General features: G+C 34.8%; 1 protein-coding gene across 4 annotated transcripts in view; it reads left to right on the top strand.

Annotated features, from left to right (window-relative positions):
- Nucleotides 1–15,050, top strand: part of SLIT2 (slit guidance ligand 2) — a 258,466-nt gene that overhangs the window by 211,820 nt on the left and 31,596 nt on the right. For all 4 annotated transcript variants that reach the window (XM_041402669.1, XM_041402671.1, XM_041402672.1 and 1 more), the window contains 8 exons: nucleotides 157–225; nucleotides 2,175–2,246; nucleotides 2,470–2,541; nucleotides 4,657–4,728; nucleotides 7,204–7,367; nucleotides 12,418–12,542; nucleotides 12,677–12,774; nucleotides 14,168–14,307. In XM_041402669.1, the coding sequence (XP_041258603.1) occupies nucleotides 157–225; nucleotides 2,175–2,246; nucleotides 2,470–2,541; nucleotides 4,657–4,728; nucleotides 7,204–7,367; nucleotides 12,418–12,542; nucleotides 12,677–12,774; nucleotides 14,168–14,307 (812 nt within the window). The remainder of the gene's footprint in view (nucleotides 1–156; nucleotides 226–2,174; nucleotides 2,247–2,469; nucleotides 2,542–4,656; nucleotides 4,729–7,203; nucleotides 7,368–12,417; nucleotides 12,543–12,676; nucleotides 12,775–14,167; nucleotides 14,308–15,050) is intronic.

Raw genomic sequence — 15,050 nt, 5'->3', positions numbered from 1 at the left:
CTAAAATCTAAAATTTGTAAGCAAGTTTTCTTATAAAATGGAAGAGTACGCATTCATTTGCTATTAACTTTACTGTTGGATTCTGAGATTAGTGGATGAAGTTGCTCCTATTTTAATGAAATACATCATGCTCTTTGTTTTATTTTTCTGATTTAGTTATTTGGATGGAAATCAGTTTACCCTTGTTCCAAAAGAGCTTTCCAACTACAAGCACTTGACACTCATGTAAGTAGTTTAAAGCAATGTTCTCTACTGGAAGTAAAAGCAAAACAAAATACCTTACTCAATTATACCTGAATTTATTTGTAAGAAAAGCCTGTAAAATGTATCACATCTTTCAGAAAATACCCAACCATTTTTTATAAGTGAAGATATTTTATTCTACTCATCACATCCTACATATAATATGCTCAGTCACCTTTTATGAGCATGGGTATTTTATTCCAATGATTACATCACAAAATAACAAAGCAAAAATAATAGTTGACCTCAAAAGAGACTTTTAAGGTCTTTTAAAGTCAGGGTAATTGTTTCTCCCACAGTATATGGTTTTCATGACCCAAGGAGAGCTTGTCTAAAATGCCTTGCTGCCTATTGCTGACTCACTATGTGATTTTAGGCAAAACACTAGTTGCTTTAAAATTTATTACCTCTACCTCATGGATGGCTTGAATATGATTGCTGTACCTTTTAAGTGTACAGTGAGGAAAAACAAGAAGACTGTAGATGTAAATGCCTGTAATCCCAGCTGTAATTCCATGGCCTTTGTTAGGACTATAAAAATTTATACCAGCTGAGGCTGAACTGTGTTACATTCTGAAGGAAGTTTGTGGTTTCATTATAATCAGAATGAAAAGTGGAGGGGAGTAACATAATCCCTTAAATTTCATTTTTCACTGGGTTTAGCACAATTCAAAAACAAGAACTTGATTTCCTTAATTTACCTCATGTTAGACAAAAGAAGTCACAGTCACAAATTTTTTAAAACCCATACTTTCAAAACTTTTTTGATTTTTCAAATAATATCAGGAAAAAAAACCCTTGCAATATTTTCAAGTCTATCCTGTGTAGAACTTGTAGGAAATCTTTGTGAATAGTTTAGGGAAGTTATGAATTGATGAATGGTAAATAGAATACAAAGGAGTATCAACAGTCTCCATTTATGAGATCTGCAGGGCACATTATTTTAAAGTCTTCTGTACGTTTACTCATACTACTGTTATGTAGTTGAGAATGTTCCTCAGCTGTGTTTGGAAAAGGAAACCACTGTACATAATCCTGTGGTTAAAAAAAGAATTACATGCAAGTCTCCTGAGTTCCAGATTAACAAAGAAAGTTGTTTATTTTTCTTTTTCTTTCTGTTTTGAATGTATTTCTCTGTTATAGTTGCCTAATATGTTTATTATGAGTAAGTCATCTTTAATGCTTTCATGAAAATTTCAAGTGGGGAAATATGGATATTGCATAGCTATTCAACAGTGCTCTTAAGTTGATATATCAAGGTTCCCTCAAAAAAGAAGGGCAGTATTTCACCACAAAATACATGAAACCATACTGAAATAGTCAACATAAAATGAGAAGTAAAGCACAATATGAGAATAAAAAACAGACAGTATTCACATTTAATGCAGCATCTTTGAAGCTACCAGCATACCACTACAGCTTCCATCATAATTATGTTTAAGATTTTATTCATTAGAATTTTGAACAAAGACATTAAGGCTTTTACTGTAAATCTAAGTTCTTTATAATAATAGCTCTGGGCTTTGATGTCTTCATCGTGTAAGTGTTAAGTAGAGTATTAAATGATATTTACTTAGGTGTCATTAGGGACATGACTAGAATGACTTCCACTTTAAAACATTACTTTCATTTTTGTGCTTGAGTTCATGAAGGATTGCATTATTAACTTGGTAGCATGATGAACATTGCTATTGTATTAGAATGCATTGCGCTGCTTTTTCCTCTGTGTGAAATGGGAATGCTTTTGATTCATCAAGCTAAACACTTGCTGGGCTTGTATATGGCATGTGAAAATAAAAACATGTGCTGGTTTAAATAGTTATATCAATGATAATACTACTTCTACTAATGAAAATGTGTCTGTTTAACTTACAGTGTTTTGGGACTGGGGCAGTCACTTTAAGGTCTGAATTTCTGAATTTATTTTTTAGAGATTTAAGTAACAACAGAATCAGCACTCTTTCTAATCAGAGCTTCAGCAACATGACTCAGCTGCTCACCTTGTAAGTTTAAACATGTAACAGTGACTCTTTGGAAGCATTGCAGTGGGGTTTTTTGTCTTGGAAAAAAAGGGTGTTTAGTTGATATTAAAACTTGCTTGGTTTGGAGGCTGTGAAATAACTTGTTTCCTAACTACCTGTGTATGCAAAAGCTGATTTTGGTCATGCTCTGCATAGTTTACTGAATAACTGATTCACTTGCTGACAGCATTTTGTATATTTTCAGAATTCTTAGTTACAACCGCCTAAGATGTATTCCTGCACGGACTTTTGATGGGTTGAAATCACTTAGGTTGTTGTAAGTATTATTTTTTAATCATTACTATTTTCATTAATTTTTATTTGTGTACAGAAGGTAGCAGAACCATAGAAAGTTAGTAGATTATAAAACCTATCAAATATTTCAGAAGTGATAATTATGTAGCCTTAAAAATCTAAGACATGCACTTTTTAGTTTTCTGATTTTTAATGGCAGCTGTATTTTTTTTTTTTTTGTGTTGTGTTCTTCCTTGTTATAAGCATTAAGTCTAGCAAAAATGCCTTACGCATAAATTCCTTCAGTATATATCAGGGGGGTTTGCATTTGAATTTTGAATATTTTTATTCCAACAGTAAATTTCTTTATCTTGTTTTATTTAATGTAGGAGTATTTCCAAAGCCATGATGTCATGATTAAGTATTGAAAATCAATAATTTTACTTTTTGATTGCAAGAAAATTTTCCATTTTACTACTAGGAAAAACATGGTTGACAGGGCACAAAAATGGACACAGGAAAATAAAAAACAGTCAGTCTCATTTACAGTTTCAGCTTGTCATTAAGAAGAAAGCCTGCAAAAATTCCTTTTCAAAAGTCCACAGCAGAACATGTAATTTTTGCTTCCATATGGATCATTTATAACCATTTAAATACTTGTTTGGACTAAATACCTAAAGCATGGCATTATTTAAGTATGCTTTCATAACTTCAGTTATTCGATAACAATATGGATAATTTCAAGAACTGTAATTCTGTGTTTGTTAGATATTCATGTAAATGAATTAATTTATAGAAAAGGAGAGATATTTTTCACAGAACCACAGAATGAGCTGAGTTGAAACAGACCCACAAGGATCATTGAGTCCAACTCCTGGCCCTGCACAGCATCATTGCCAAGGGTCACACCATGTGCCTGAGAGCATTGCCAAAATGCTTCTTGAGCTCCATCAGACTTGGTGCTGTGACCCCTGGGGAGCCTATTCCAGTGCCCAGCAACTATCTGTTGGTTGGGTGAAGAATCTTTTCCTAATATCCAATCTAAATCTCCCCGAACTCAGCTTCAGTCCCTTGGGTGCTGTCACTGGTCCCCAGAGAGATGAGATCAGTGCCTACCCCTTCTCTTCCCCTCATGAGGAAGTTACAGGCTGCAATGAGGTCTCCCCTCAGTCTCCTCCAGGCTGAACAGAACAAGTGACCTCAGCCCCCATTCATAGAGCTCTCTGAAAGCTCTTCACACCACCATTCATCTTCTTTGGACATTCTGTATTAGCTTCCTATCTTTCTTATACTGTGGCACCCAAAATTGCAATATTCAAGGTGAGGCCACCCCAGCTCAGAGCAGAGCAGGACAATCCCCTCCCTTGCCCTGCTGGCCATGCTGTGCCTGATGCCCCCAGGACAGGGCTGGCCCTCCTAGCTGCCAGTGTGCTGCTGGCTTATATTCAACTTCCCATTGACCAGGATGCCCAGGTGCCTTTCCTGGCACTGCTTTCCAGCATCTCATTCCCCAGTCTGAACCTACATCCAGGATTGCCCCATTCCAGGTGCAGAATCCAGCACCTGTCCTTGTTGAACATCATGTGGTTGGTGAAACCAGCAGGTTCTCTACAAAAGAAATATCACTATTCCCAGTAGTGATGCTTAATGAAATCTTTCATTTTATACCCCTATAATCAGATTCAGACAAAAATGTTAATACTTTTATTAATAGTCAATGTCTGTATGTTCTATGAATCCACAAAAGATTAAAAGGATCATATGAACATAATTATTGCAAATTTCAGGGAGATGCCTAAAAAATCAGAAACTCTTTTGCTATCTGATATCTCTAAATCAAATCATTACTTTGCATAACTGTGCCTACTTTTATCAACTTTTATTTTTCAATTTTAAACTAATTACAGTATTTTTATCTCTTATGAAAACCCAGACTGAAAAAAAAAATCAAATATGACAAGTAGGCTACCAGTAATAGTTAAAAAAAAAAAAAAAAAAAAAAACCAAAAAAAAAAAAAAAAAAAAACACATTAGAAACACTGTGGAACTGGAAGAAAAAAATATGTGAAAAGCTGAAAATTGTTGAAAGATGAAATTTGCCAAGTTAACCTGATGACTTTTTATATATTGATATTACCGTGTTTCTTTTCTCTTTAAGGTCTTTACATGGCAATGATATTTCTGTTGTTCCTGAAGGGGCCTTTAATGATCTTTCAGCATTGTCACACCTGTGAGTATTCAGCTGGTATACTGTATTTTTTTTCTTTTTTGTTATGCTTAACCAGTTTCATAGAACCAAACAAAGACATAATGCAAAGAAGTTCTCTGGAAGAAGCTCATGCTTGTGTAGAGAATGGCCACTGGCCAGAGAGCTGGCAGCAGCTCAGCAGAACAATCCTGGGCCTCTGCTTGGGCTGCAAGTTGAACTTGTCTGCCCTGTGTCCTTATGGCAATGGAGGCTAAAGACACTCTGGACTAAATTTGAAAGTGAGCAGCCAGGGGATTGAGGATACTGATCGCTCCTTACTGCCTGGTCCTCCTAGGGCCACATCTGGACTATGTGTCCAGTTTCTCCAGTACAAAGCAGATGTTTATGAACTACAGCAAGTCCAGCAGAGGGGCAGGCAGGGTTGGGAGGTGGCTAGATTGAATGAGCTGTAAGGAGAAGCTACAGGAGCTGGGCTTATCCAGCCTGAAGAAAGGGATGCCAAGGAGTGACCTAAAACTCTTCAAGCCTCTAAGGATTACAGCAATGATGGAGACTCAGAAGTGCACAGTGAAGAATGAGAGTAAAGCATCAAAACCTGCAACAAGGGAAATGCAATTGAACATAATGAAAAATTCTTCACTGTGAGGATGTTTCAGCCAGGTTGCCCAAAGAAGCAGGAGAATCTCCATCCCTGGAGATTTTCAGAGCTCAGTTGGAAACAGCCCTGAGCAACCCTGACTGCCAAGGTAGCCCTGCTTTGTGCAGGAGGTGAGAATGGATGAAAATTATTCTATGATTCTCTGTCAGCATCATGTTGACACTAAACACATCATATCTGATTTCAGAACATAATTTGAGGCAATAGTTTTCCGGTTTTTAATTTTCATTGGGAACCTAAATTAGAACAAGGTACCTTCTGCAAACCTCATGGTGTTTTTGGATAATTAAGACTTTGAGGAGTATGCAGACTATTGCCTTTAGATATATATGGGGGCTTAAGTTTCTGAACACCAGCGGTTGTTAAAAACTTAATTATTTGTTTCTCATTCAGTATTGGCCATTTACATTTAGCTCTCAGAAATTTCATACTGATTAAGCTTTCAATATAAATAATTGATAATTCATTGAAATACTACTATTTAACCAATATATCTGCATGAAATATCAGTAACTTGGATAGATTTGATTGTTGCTGGTACTCTTTTCTTAATGGGTACCAGTTATCCTTGCTAATGTTTTGATTTTAGCAGAACAATTGTGTTAGTTCAGGCTGACATCCACTTTTGCAAATACAGAATGGACAAATTCTGGGTGTTTCTGCTTGCATGGGAAGTTCCCTTGTTACTAAGTCTCCTTTTTGAACTGCTCTGACTTAAGCCTGACTGATAAATATGTATATTTTCTTGAGTACAGCTTGAATGCATTAAAAAGTTAATATGAGAGGGCTTTCTGCTCAGTGGGGCAGAATAGTCTTTTGGCTCTGGTAGTTCCTACTGCCTTTGCTTGCCAAAGACTTTCTTGTATCTCTAGAAGACCCACTGATTCAAAGCTGTGGAAAGTATTGAAACATCTGGAGAAGGAGGATGTTCTAATACAGCTATCTGATAGTGCTTGCACATGTTGAGATTATCTGTTAAAGGTGCATGATTGCTGTATTTGTTGAAAGGAACATGAGCACATCTTCACAGAACAGCACAAGGCTTCAATCCTCCAAATTAACTACATGTCTCATTGTTTTCAGAGTTTTAAGAGTATTTCCAGTTTATAGCAGAGAAAATAAACACTTAAAAATCTGTTACAGAAATTAATTCTGAAGATCTCTAGTGATTTTTTAATTAAAGAAAATCACAAGGATAATTATTTAAAGAAATGGATTTGTTTTCATAATGAAGCAATACTTATGTAACTGCCACAAAGCTAGGATAATGTGGTCTTATTTACTTATGCAGCAGAAAACTCTTACAGAATTCTGCACATATTTGTGAGTTCAGTGAGACAGCTCCAAAGAGGAAATAATTAAATCCAATTTGGAAGCTTAGAAACAGATGGTTTGTACCAGCCTGAGAACCATAAACTGAAAAAGAGAAATATCAGGGCAGAATTCTGTGGAATTTTCTTGACTGCTTCAGAAGAAATACTCTATTCTTGTTATCTTGTTAAATTGCCCAAGATCAGTTTCACTCTGCTAATGCAGCTGATCTTCGCCATTACAAACCAACAGTGAAACAGAGCTAGTTGGTATTAGCTCACCAAATTTCACACATCACACAGTTCTGTTAAGAATATCTACATTTCTGGACTATGTTTCTACTAAAACCATAACTTCTTGATCTAGAACCCAAATCCAATCACTTTCTGCTGTGACAGGCATTTTTGTCATGGAAGAGCAGGTTTGTGTTTTGAATAGTATTTGCCAACCCGTTTTCTGGCTTCTTTTTTAAAAAGCAGCCATTTAAAACTTGATTCCCTTTTTTATTTGTCTTTTTTTTTCCATAGGGCTATTGGCGCAAATCCTCTTTATTGTGATTGTAATATGCAGTGGCTATCTGACTGGGTAAAATCAGAATACAAAGAACCTGGTATTGCGCGTTGTGCTGGTCCTGGAGAAATGGCAGATAAACTTCTTCTCACAACTCCCTCTAAGAAATTTACTTGCCAAGGTACTGTTGTTGGTTTTTTTCCTCTTTGAAGTGTCAATTCTTAATTTTTACAAATAGTTGAGCTGTGAATTACGAGTCTTTTGTACTCAAAATACATTTATTATAACATCTTAACTCAGCCTTTTCACTTCTACTCATACTTAAGGATATAGGCATTGGTTCCATTCAGGAAATGTATTTATTTTAAAGATTTTAATTCCTGTCTCTTTTGAAATAAATAGAGAAAAAGGTCTTTGGACTTGCAGTACAGTATTCCTCATGATGTACATAGTACATCGAAGAACAGGGTGTACACAGGTACTTTGGACTGCCTCAGTCATAAATAGAGTTTAAACATCTACACTTCCCTCAACGTTTTTCCTGCAAGCTATTCACGAAAAAAACTGTAAATACATCAGTAATCTTTGCAATCTGCTATTAAATGTATGATATGTCTCTGATATTTCAGAAGAAAGCACAAACCAAACCAAACCAAGATAAATGTAGATAAAGGAATGTGATAACCACTGCAGAGGTCTTGATCTGAAATGTTGTTAAATGGGCAGTGTCTCAGGGCATTCAGCTCCATGTTGGTACCAGTGTTGCTGGCATCACAACTTATATTATTGTCTGTTAATTCCTAGGTTCTTTTTCTGAACTGTGCTATTACTTCTTAGAAAAGTACCCTTTTGCTTACATCAAGCAAGGATTTTGTTTGTTTACTGTTAAATTTTTCTCTATTCCACTGATTTATCCCTTCTAAAATATTTTGAAAACAGAGAAAGCTTGTACTGTGATTTCTTTTTTTGTGGTCCTGATTTAAAAACTTTGAAACTCCAATTAAAAAAAAAAAAGTGTTCTTATATTTGTAAGCCATTACTAAGCTCATTGTGATTTCTGAGGCATCAGATGGATATTGTCTTTTGTCTTGTAGAAGAAACTTATTCTTGATGTCTAGGTAATCTTGAAGCTGTTTTGACTTATTCATCTTTTAAAGTATCTTCAAAGGTGAACTTTATCCCTTTGTCATTTTGTTCTTAAAAAAGAAAAGCAGTGGGACTTTGTCAGAGTTTGTCTTATCCAAAGTTTTCTTTACTGAATATTTAATCTATTCAGTCTCTTTAGACTTCCTGTCAAAAAACTTTTCTTTTTTTTAATATAATTACTGCTGGAATTCCTCTTGTTACTTGTCATACCAGTGAGTTTTTTTCCCTCTGAAATCCCTCTCGAAGCAGTACATCTACATCTCTGAGGTCATGGCAGTGTTCATTGCATATGACACTCATCTGTTGCAAAGTCTCTTAGTCTCAATTTAGATAGGACATTTGCTGGCCAGTCTGATCATTTACTTTAGCAGTATCCACTGAACAGTATTGCAGATATGCTTTTATTGCACACTGTCATAGGGATACAAGTGAAGGAATATTTGCATGGATATGAGGAACCTGTTTCGTTATTTTCCAGCTTTGTCAGTTTTACAAACTGTATCACATCTGCCATCGTTGTTATATTTCTGTCAGACAATCAGAAATTATATCTTATTCCCTCTTGCCCATCAGAAAAGATCCTTTATATAATTGCACAGGGTAAGAGCTGTGTATTTGTTTCACTTCCAAGAGTGGAGATCTGGTGTTACGGATACCTTTGAAAGAAAATAATTTTCCTGCCACTGTCCTATGAAGATGATCATAATTACAGATTGCAAATCAGGAGCTTTTCAATGACATGATGGCCCTGTAAGGCATTTTGAGTCTGTTGCTCAAAGATAAGTGATTTTATCTTTTGCTTAAAAGTGAACTGCTGAATAATAGAAATTAGGAAGATGCTATGTTTCTATTAGAACCAACATTTTTGCCTATGAATAAAAGGGCTGTTTTCAGAATATCTGTTGATGGTCTGCTACTGTATATGGATTTACAGGAAAAGAGTAATGTGTAATTCTCTCTTATCACTATCTGTGGATTCAATTGATAATGAATTGGGTGCTTGAATTTTACCTACATAGTGAATAGTTCCCAGTGAAAATGGCATTTTACAATGAAGTCTCATCTCAGTCATAAAGCTCAACAAAATCACTTTACCTTACTCTAATTTTATGAATTCTTTTACTGCAGGAATCGTCCATTAATATTTTCTTCTTCCAATTATTTTTCTACATTGTGGGTGGGTTTTTTCTTTCCTTTTTTTAATGTGGCCTCTAACAGCTTCTTAATGTTTTACCTCTTTATCATCCTTGCCCTGCTTCTAGAGATTCCAGGGCCTTGTGGTTTTCTGATACCAGGTAAGGTTATAAGTAGATCTGGAATGGGTGATCTGCTTAAGAACAGACCTTCTGACCTTCCTTTTGTGTACCTCAAGCAGAATTCTTTCCCAAGACACGCATGTACTGTTTGTTTTCCCCTGTGATGAATTTACAGATGATTATTCATGGTATTCATCATTTAGTATATTGTATGAGGTTTTTTATTTCAAAAGTCTGGGTTTAAAATCTGAGTTATCTAAATGAAATTATTACTTCCATTGCATCGTACTAAAATTGGTGATTTCATTAGCAGTGTAAATACTATTTTAGAGGCCATATGTGAGAGAGGAGTCAAAAAATGTCAGAGCTCAAAGTTTTTCTCAAAAGTTGGTTTGAGACAGTTTGTGTCCTATTTTTTCTTGAAACACCTTAGCTATATGTATATATCTATGTCAATAAAATACTGTTTGTTTTTCTCAGTTTACAAAAGAATTTTTTTTTCCTCAGGGCTTACTCAAGAACATAGATGTCTACAATTTGAAAAACTAAACTAACCAAAAGGTTATAAAACAAGTTTTTCGTATACAAGTCTTTTAACACATGCAAGCAGGAAGAATAAAGGAACAGTATAGTGAAAATGAAAATAGGTTCCAAAACTACCTTTACCTTTTTTTTTGATCTTACAACTGAAGAATGAGAAATCAAAATATTAATTTATATTGGATACTACATATATATTCATTTGAAATAAATGAAGTACAAAATCCAATAATGTTGCTTACTCCTTGTTGAGACTTAGGTTCTCATTGTCTGTCTCTCTTGGAAGTGAAATTAATTCATTTGGGAACAAAAGCTTAGTTACTGAATGTTTTTTAATTTGTGCCAATTAATTAGCATTTAATTGCATGAAAAGTGAAAAGAGGATGTAATATTCTGAATAAATAGAAGGAAGGATTGACTCCCAGGCTACAGCAAGTATTACAAATATTTGTGTATGTGCCTCTTTCACTTATTTTTTTTTTTCACAGAACCTCTTAATATACTCAATAATCAGCAATAGTAGAGAGTACAGTCAGGACTTTCTAGATGTTGATTCTGTGATGTTTGTTTAAACTTTTCAGCCTCTCCTGTGTGCTGATCTAACAGATACTTTGACAATATATAGATTTCTCTTTCAAAATAACGTAATGAAGAGAAAAAAAAAAATTAATGCTCCTTACAGATTATGGCTTTGGCAGTAAGCATCTCATCACACATTACCATGTTCTGCTTGCAAGCTGTGACACAGAAGGATACCAGCAACTGCAGATTGAAAAGAAAAATAATTAAAAGGTCACCCATTCTTTGTCTAAGACTCCCTACTGGATCCTTACAATCACATGGCTTCCTTCCAGGCCAGCTCCTTTACAATTAATGTGAGATTACTTTGCAAAGAAAAATAAGAAAGTTAAGCAATCTAAGTTTAAAAGTAGAATAAATCCCGATATCTAAGCAAAGCCATTTTAGTTTTGAAAACTCTGCAGTTTGGCTCATTTTGTGTAAAACCTGTTACAGAGCAATCAGGCATTTGCTGTAATAGGCCCCAGGAGTTGGGGATTTTTTTTTTTCCCCTTTAGAAGAAATCAGCTTGTTCCTTCAAAGGTGCAGTTCATCTGTGGATAACTGGAGCTTTTTTTTAGTAGGGGAAATCTGAATCAAACTGAAGCAGTATTGTCATCAGGCCATAGAGCTGGTGATAGAGAATGTATCTTCATTCTTTTAATAGGCATTTGTCAAAGTCACCCATTTTTTCTTATAGTAATCAAACTTCACAAAAATTATGAAAATTAGTCATTGTTCATACAGAGGTGTTTTCTAACTTTTAACAAGTAGCCAGTTATTTCTTCAGTTGTTTGGCAAAAAAAACCCAAAAAACAAAAAAGGTTCCTAACTTGAAAATTCACCATGAAATGGCTGTAAAACTGGGAAACTACAGAGAAAAAACAAACAAACAAAAAAAAACCCACTAAAAAATACCTGTATAACAGAGATAAGATTTGTGTAAATCAAAGCTCAAGTTTGGGTTCTAAAACTTACAGTTTTGTCAATTTCCATTTCTGATTTCTTTCATTATAATCATTAATAGAAGAAGCTGAACTGCAAGCATGGATTGCACTCTTCACTTGCACATAGGTTCGAGGCACAGTCTATGTGATTTGTGAGCTCAACCAACACAGTAATGCACAGAACTGTAGCTGACCCATAAGGAAGACACAGTATAGAGCTGTTTATAGTGAGATAGCCTGGACAATGCAATTTACATTACAGTTTGCGGATGTTCAAGGAATTTACAGTAATTCTACCATTTCATTTTGCCATCTATGTGATCCTGCAGATAAAAAATATGTTGCAGTAAAAATGCGTTTAAAGAAGTGTTCTCAGTAATACCATCATGGGAAGGATTGAAAACTGTGATAGCCCACTTCTCACTGGCAATTCCTGCACCATAACAAAACAAAAGCTGAAATTGTGTTCTTCATTTTGTTAATACAAAGGTAAGGTAGTTATCATGGATCAGAACTCTCCAGCTTTCAGAGGATAGGAATATGGGAATCACTTTGATGTCAGCTCCTTAACAAAAAATAAAAAGTGGTACTTAAACCAAAAATCCAATCCAATCCCATATTTGTTGCATCAAAAGAATGAAGGACAATTCAGCATTTCATTAACATAGAAACACCATAAAGTCTAAAATATATATTTGAAAATTTAAAACAACATGTCAGGTAGATCCTGTCCAATGTAAACTAATAGTTGCTTGTTTCTGACTTTCCAATTTGTATTTTTAAGGGCCTGTGGATGTTAATATTCTTGCGAAGTGTAATCCCTGTTTATCAAATCCATGTAAAAATGATGGAACCTGCAATAATGATCCAGTTGACTTCTACAGATGTACATGCCCATATGGTTTCAAGGTAGGTACTACATGAAGAGGAGAAAAACTCACTGAAATGTAAGGTTATCCTTAAAAACCTTTAAGTATTCTTTGTCTCCCTTCCACTGGTGTGTGTATTTTCTTCTTACATTATAATTGTTTTTCCCTGTGTAGGGTCAAGACTGTGATATTCCCATTCATGCTTGCATTAGTAACCCGTGCCAGCATGGTGGAACTTGTCATTTGAAAGAAGGAGAAAAAGATGGTTTCTGGTAGGTTTTTTAATTGTAATAACAGGATGGAAAACTACTGAGATTTGTATGGTAGACTAATGGTGTTAATCTTTAGGTGTGCTGGTAAGAGCACCACAAAGGCAGATTTTAGCACTTCGGATGTTTTCAGAACATGTTGCCATCCTTGGAAAGCTTCTAGAGCTTTGAATCTGTTAAAAACAATAACAAATGACTGTGATTTGTTGAGGCATATCAGGTCAAGACAGCCTAGTATTGACTCCATTATGTTAATTAATAGCTAGCTAGATCCCTGCTGAAAAAATCTCATAATTCATTTGTTGTTGTGTGTATTACTTCAACAGACAGCATGTAAATGATAAAATGCAAATCCCAGTGAAACAGAAAATTAATGATTCATTTGAAACTCACTATGCCAGCAGATAAACATGCTGTGAGCATTTTTAATCTTGAGTTATTTAATCACACAGTACAATTACTCCAGATGTACTTCATGAATTATGAAATAAAGTTCTTTAGCATTCTTATGTGAGATTATTAGTCATTTAATAATCTACACCTCAAGCTTGTTAGAAATGACACTTCACAAAGATACAATTCATTATCCTGCAATTCGTTATGACATTATTCTTACTTTTAATCCAAATTCTGCCCAAGGATTAAATGGTCTTCTATTAAAAATTAAGTGTATACATCTTAATACTATGCCTCAAGAATTTAAATTGACATAGTCATGCCTCAGAATTTGATCTTTTTCATTTATTTGTTTGAACACTACATATTTTGAAAATCAAAGCAATCTCATAGTGAAAGCTTCAGAAATTATAGGTAGTGCAAATTACATGAAAATGTATGTGTAGTCATGTTTGAGTGACATCTACATTTACTATCTATTTTGATGTATTTGTTTTGCAGAAATATGATTAAAAGCAAAAAAATAAATTACTGCTTTGTAGAATTTATGCAGGCTTTGTTTTTTTATATGAATGCACGTACATTAACGAGAGTTTTATATTGGTGCATTTAACTGAATGATTGTGGAAAACTACTATTACATACTAATTGCTGATTCCACAATATTTTCCATGTATTTAACCTTAAAAAACCAACTGTATCACTTTCCGTAAAAAATATAATCTTACAATGTAAATGAAGAATGCTTTTCAAAGTGAATGCTCTGTGGTTTAATTTAGCAGGGTCCTTAACTGAAGACTAAAATATGGCTTTAGAAGCATTTTTCTGTAATTTAAAATACAAAAACTACTTTGGGATTGTTTGATAAAAGGGCTTTTTACATTATGTCAGCCATTTTCTGTTGTGGAATATTATAATTCTAATGTAATTCTATTAATTACAGAACTCCTTGTCTGGACTCCTCACCTAAAATGTCCATGTTTGGTTTTTTGTATTACAGGTGCACTTGTGCAGACGGATTTGAAGGTGAAAACTGTGAAATAAATGTTGATGACTGTGAAGACAATGACTGTGAAAACAATTCCACTTGTGTGGATGGAATTAATAACTATACTTGCCTTTGTCCACCCGAATATACAGGTAGGAGTATAAGAGAAAGCACAGGTAATTCAAGAATTCCTGGCAGAAGAGTATTGTTTTCCACTTTGCAGGTATATTAGCAGTGACTCTACAACTGACTTAATACCAGGTGTCCCTCAGTATTTTTCTCCTGTATGGTTTGTAGTCAAAACTAGATTTAATGTCCACTCATTAATTCCTTTTTATAGTTTTGAAATTACATCATTTTTGTATTTAAAAGGTCATTCAAAACGTGCCACTCCTACTGTTTGCCTAGACACCCCAGTGGAGGACCTCTGTAGCAATAGAAATCTGAAAAATATTCTGCTTTTCTCCTTAATCCTCATTTTACTGAAAAATTTGTCTGTGCCATTGGGAAACTGTATTTGGCACCCCTGGATCCTGTCCTGTACTCCACTAGAAATGTTAATACAGAGTGTGATGCTTCCTGCACAGAACAAAAAGACAAGTGTATTTTGTTTCTGTCAGTTGGCAGGCAAGCCAAAGCATATCCTTCTCTTTGTGACAGAGGATCTCTTGCTTGCTGTCATGGTCTCTGTGGGAATGGAGGATAGTTGGAACAGCAGCATGGAGGAAGTAGGATCTATTGTTTGCATTAATATTTTTATAGCACTTCTAACTAGACAGATCTATTTTCTATCATATAGTTGACCACTAGAAGAACATAGAGTTTAAATTCATTATTATTTGAAATGCACAAAAATTAAATGTAAGATCCACCATAATTTGGGAATTAATTCTAC

This window comes from Onychostruthus taczanowskii, unplaced genomic scaffold, assembly GCF_017590055.1.
Source record: "Onychostruthus taczanowskii isolate IOZ18803 unplaced genomic scaffold, ASM1759005v1 scaffold2, whole genome shotgun sequence".
Taxonomy (NCBI): Eukaryota; Metazoa; Chordata; class Aves; order Passeriformes; family Passeridae; genus Onychostruthus; species Onychostruthus taczanowskii.
This window is presented reverse-complemented; position numbering and strand designations above follow the sequence as displayed.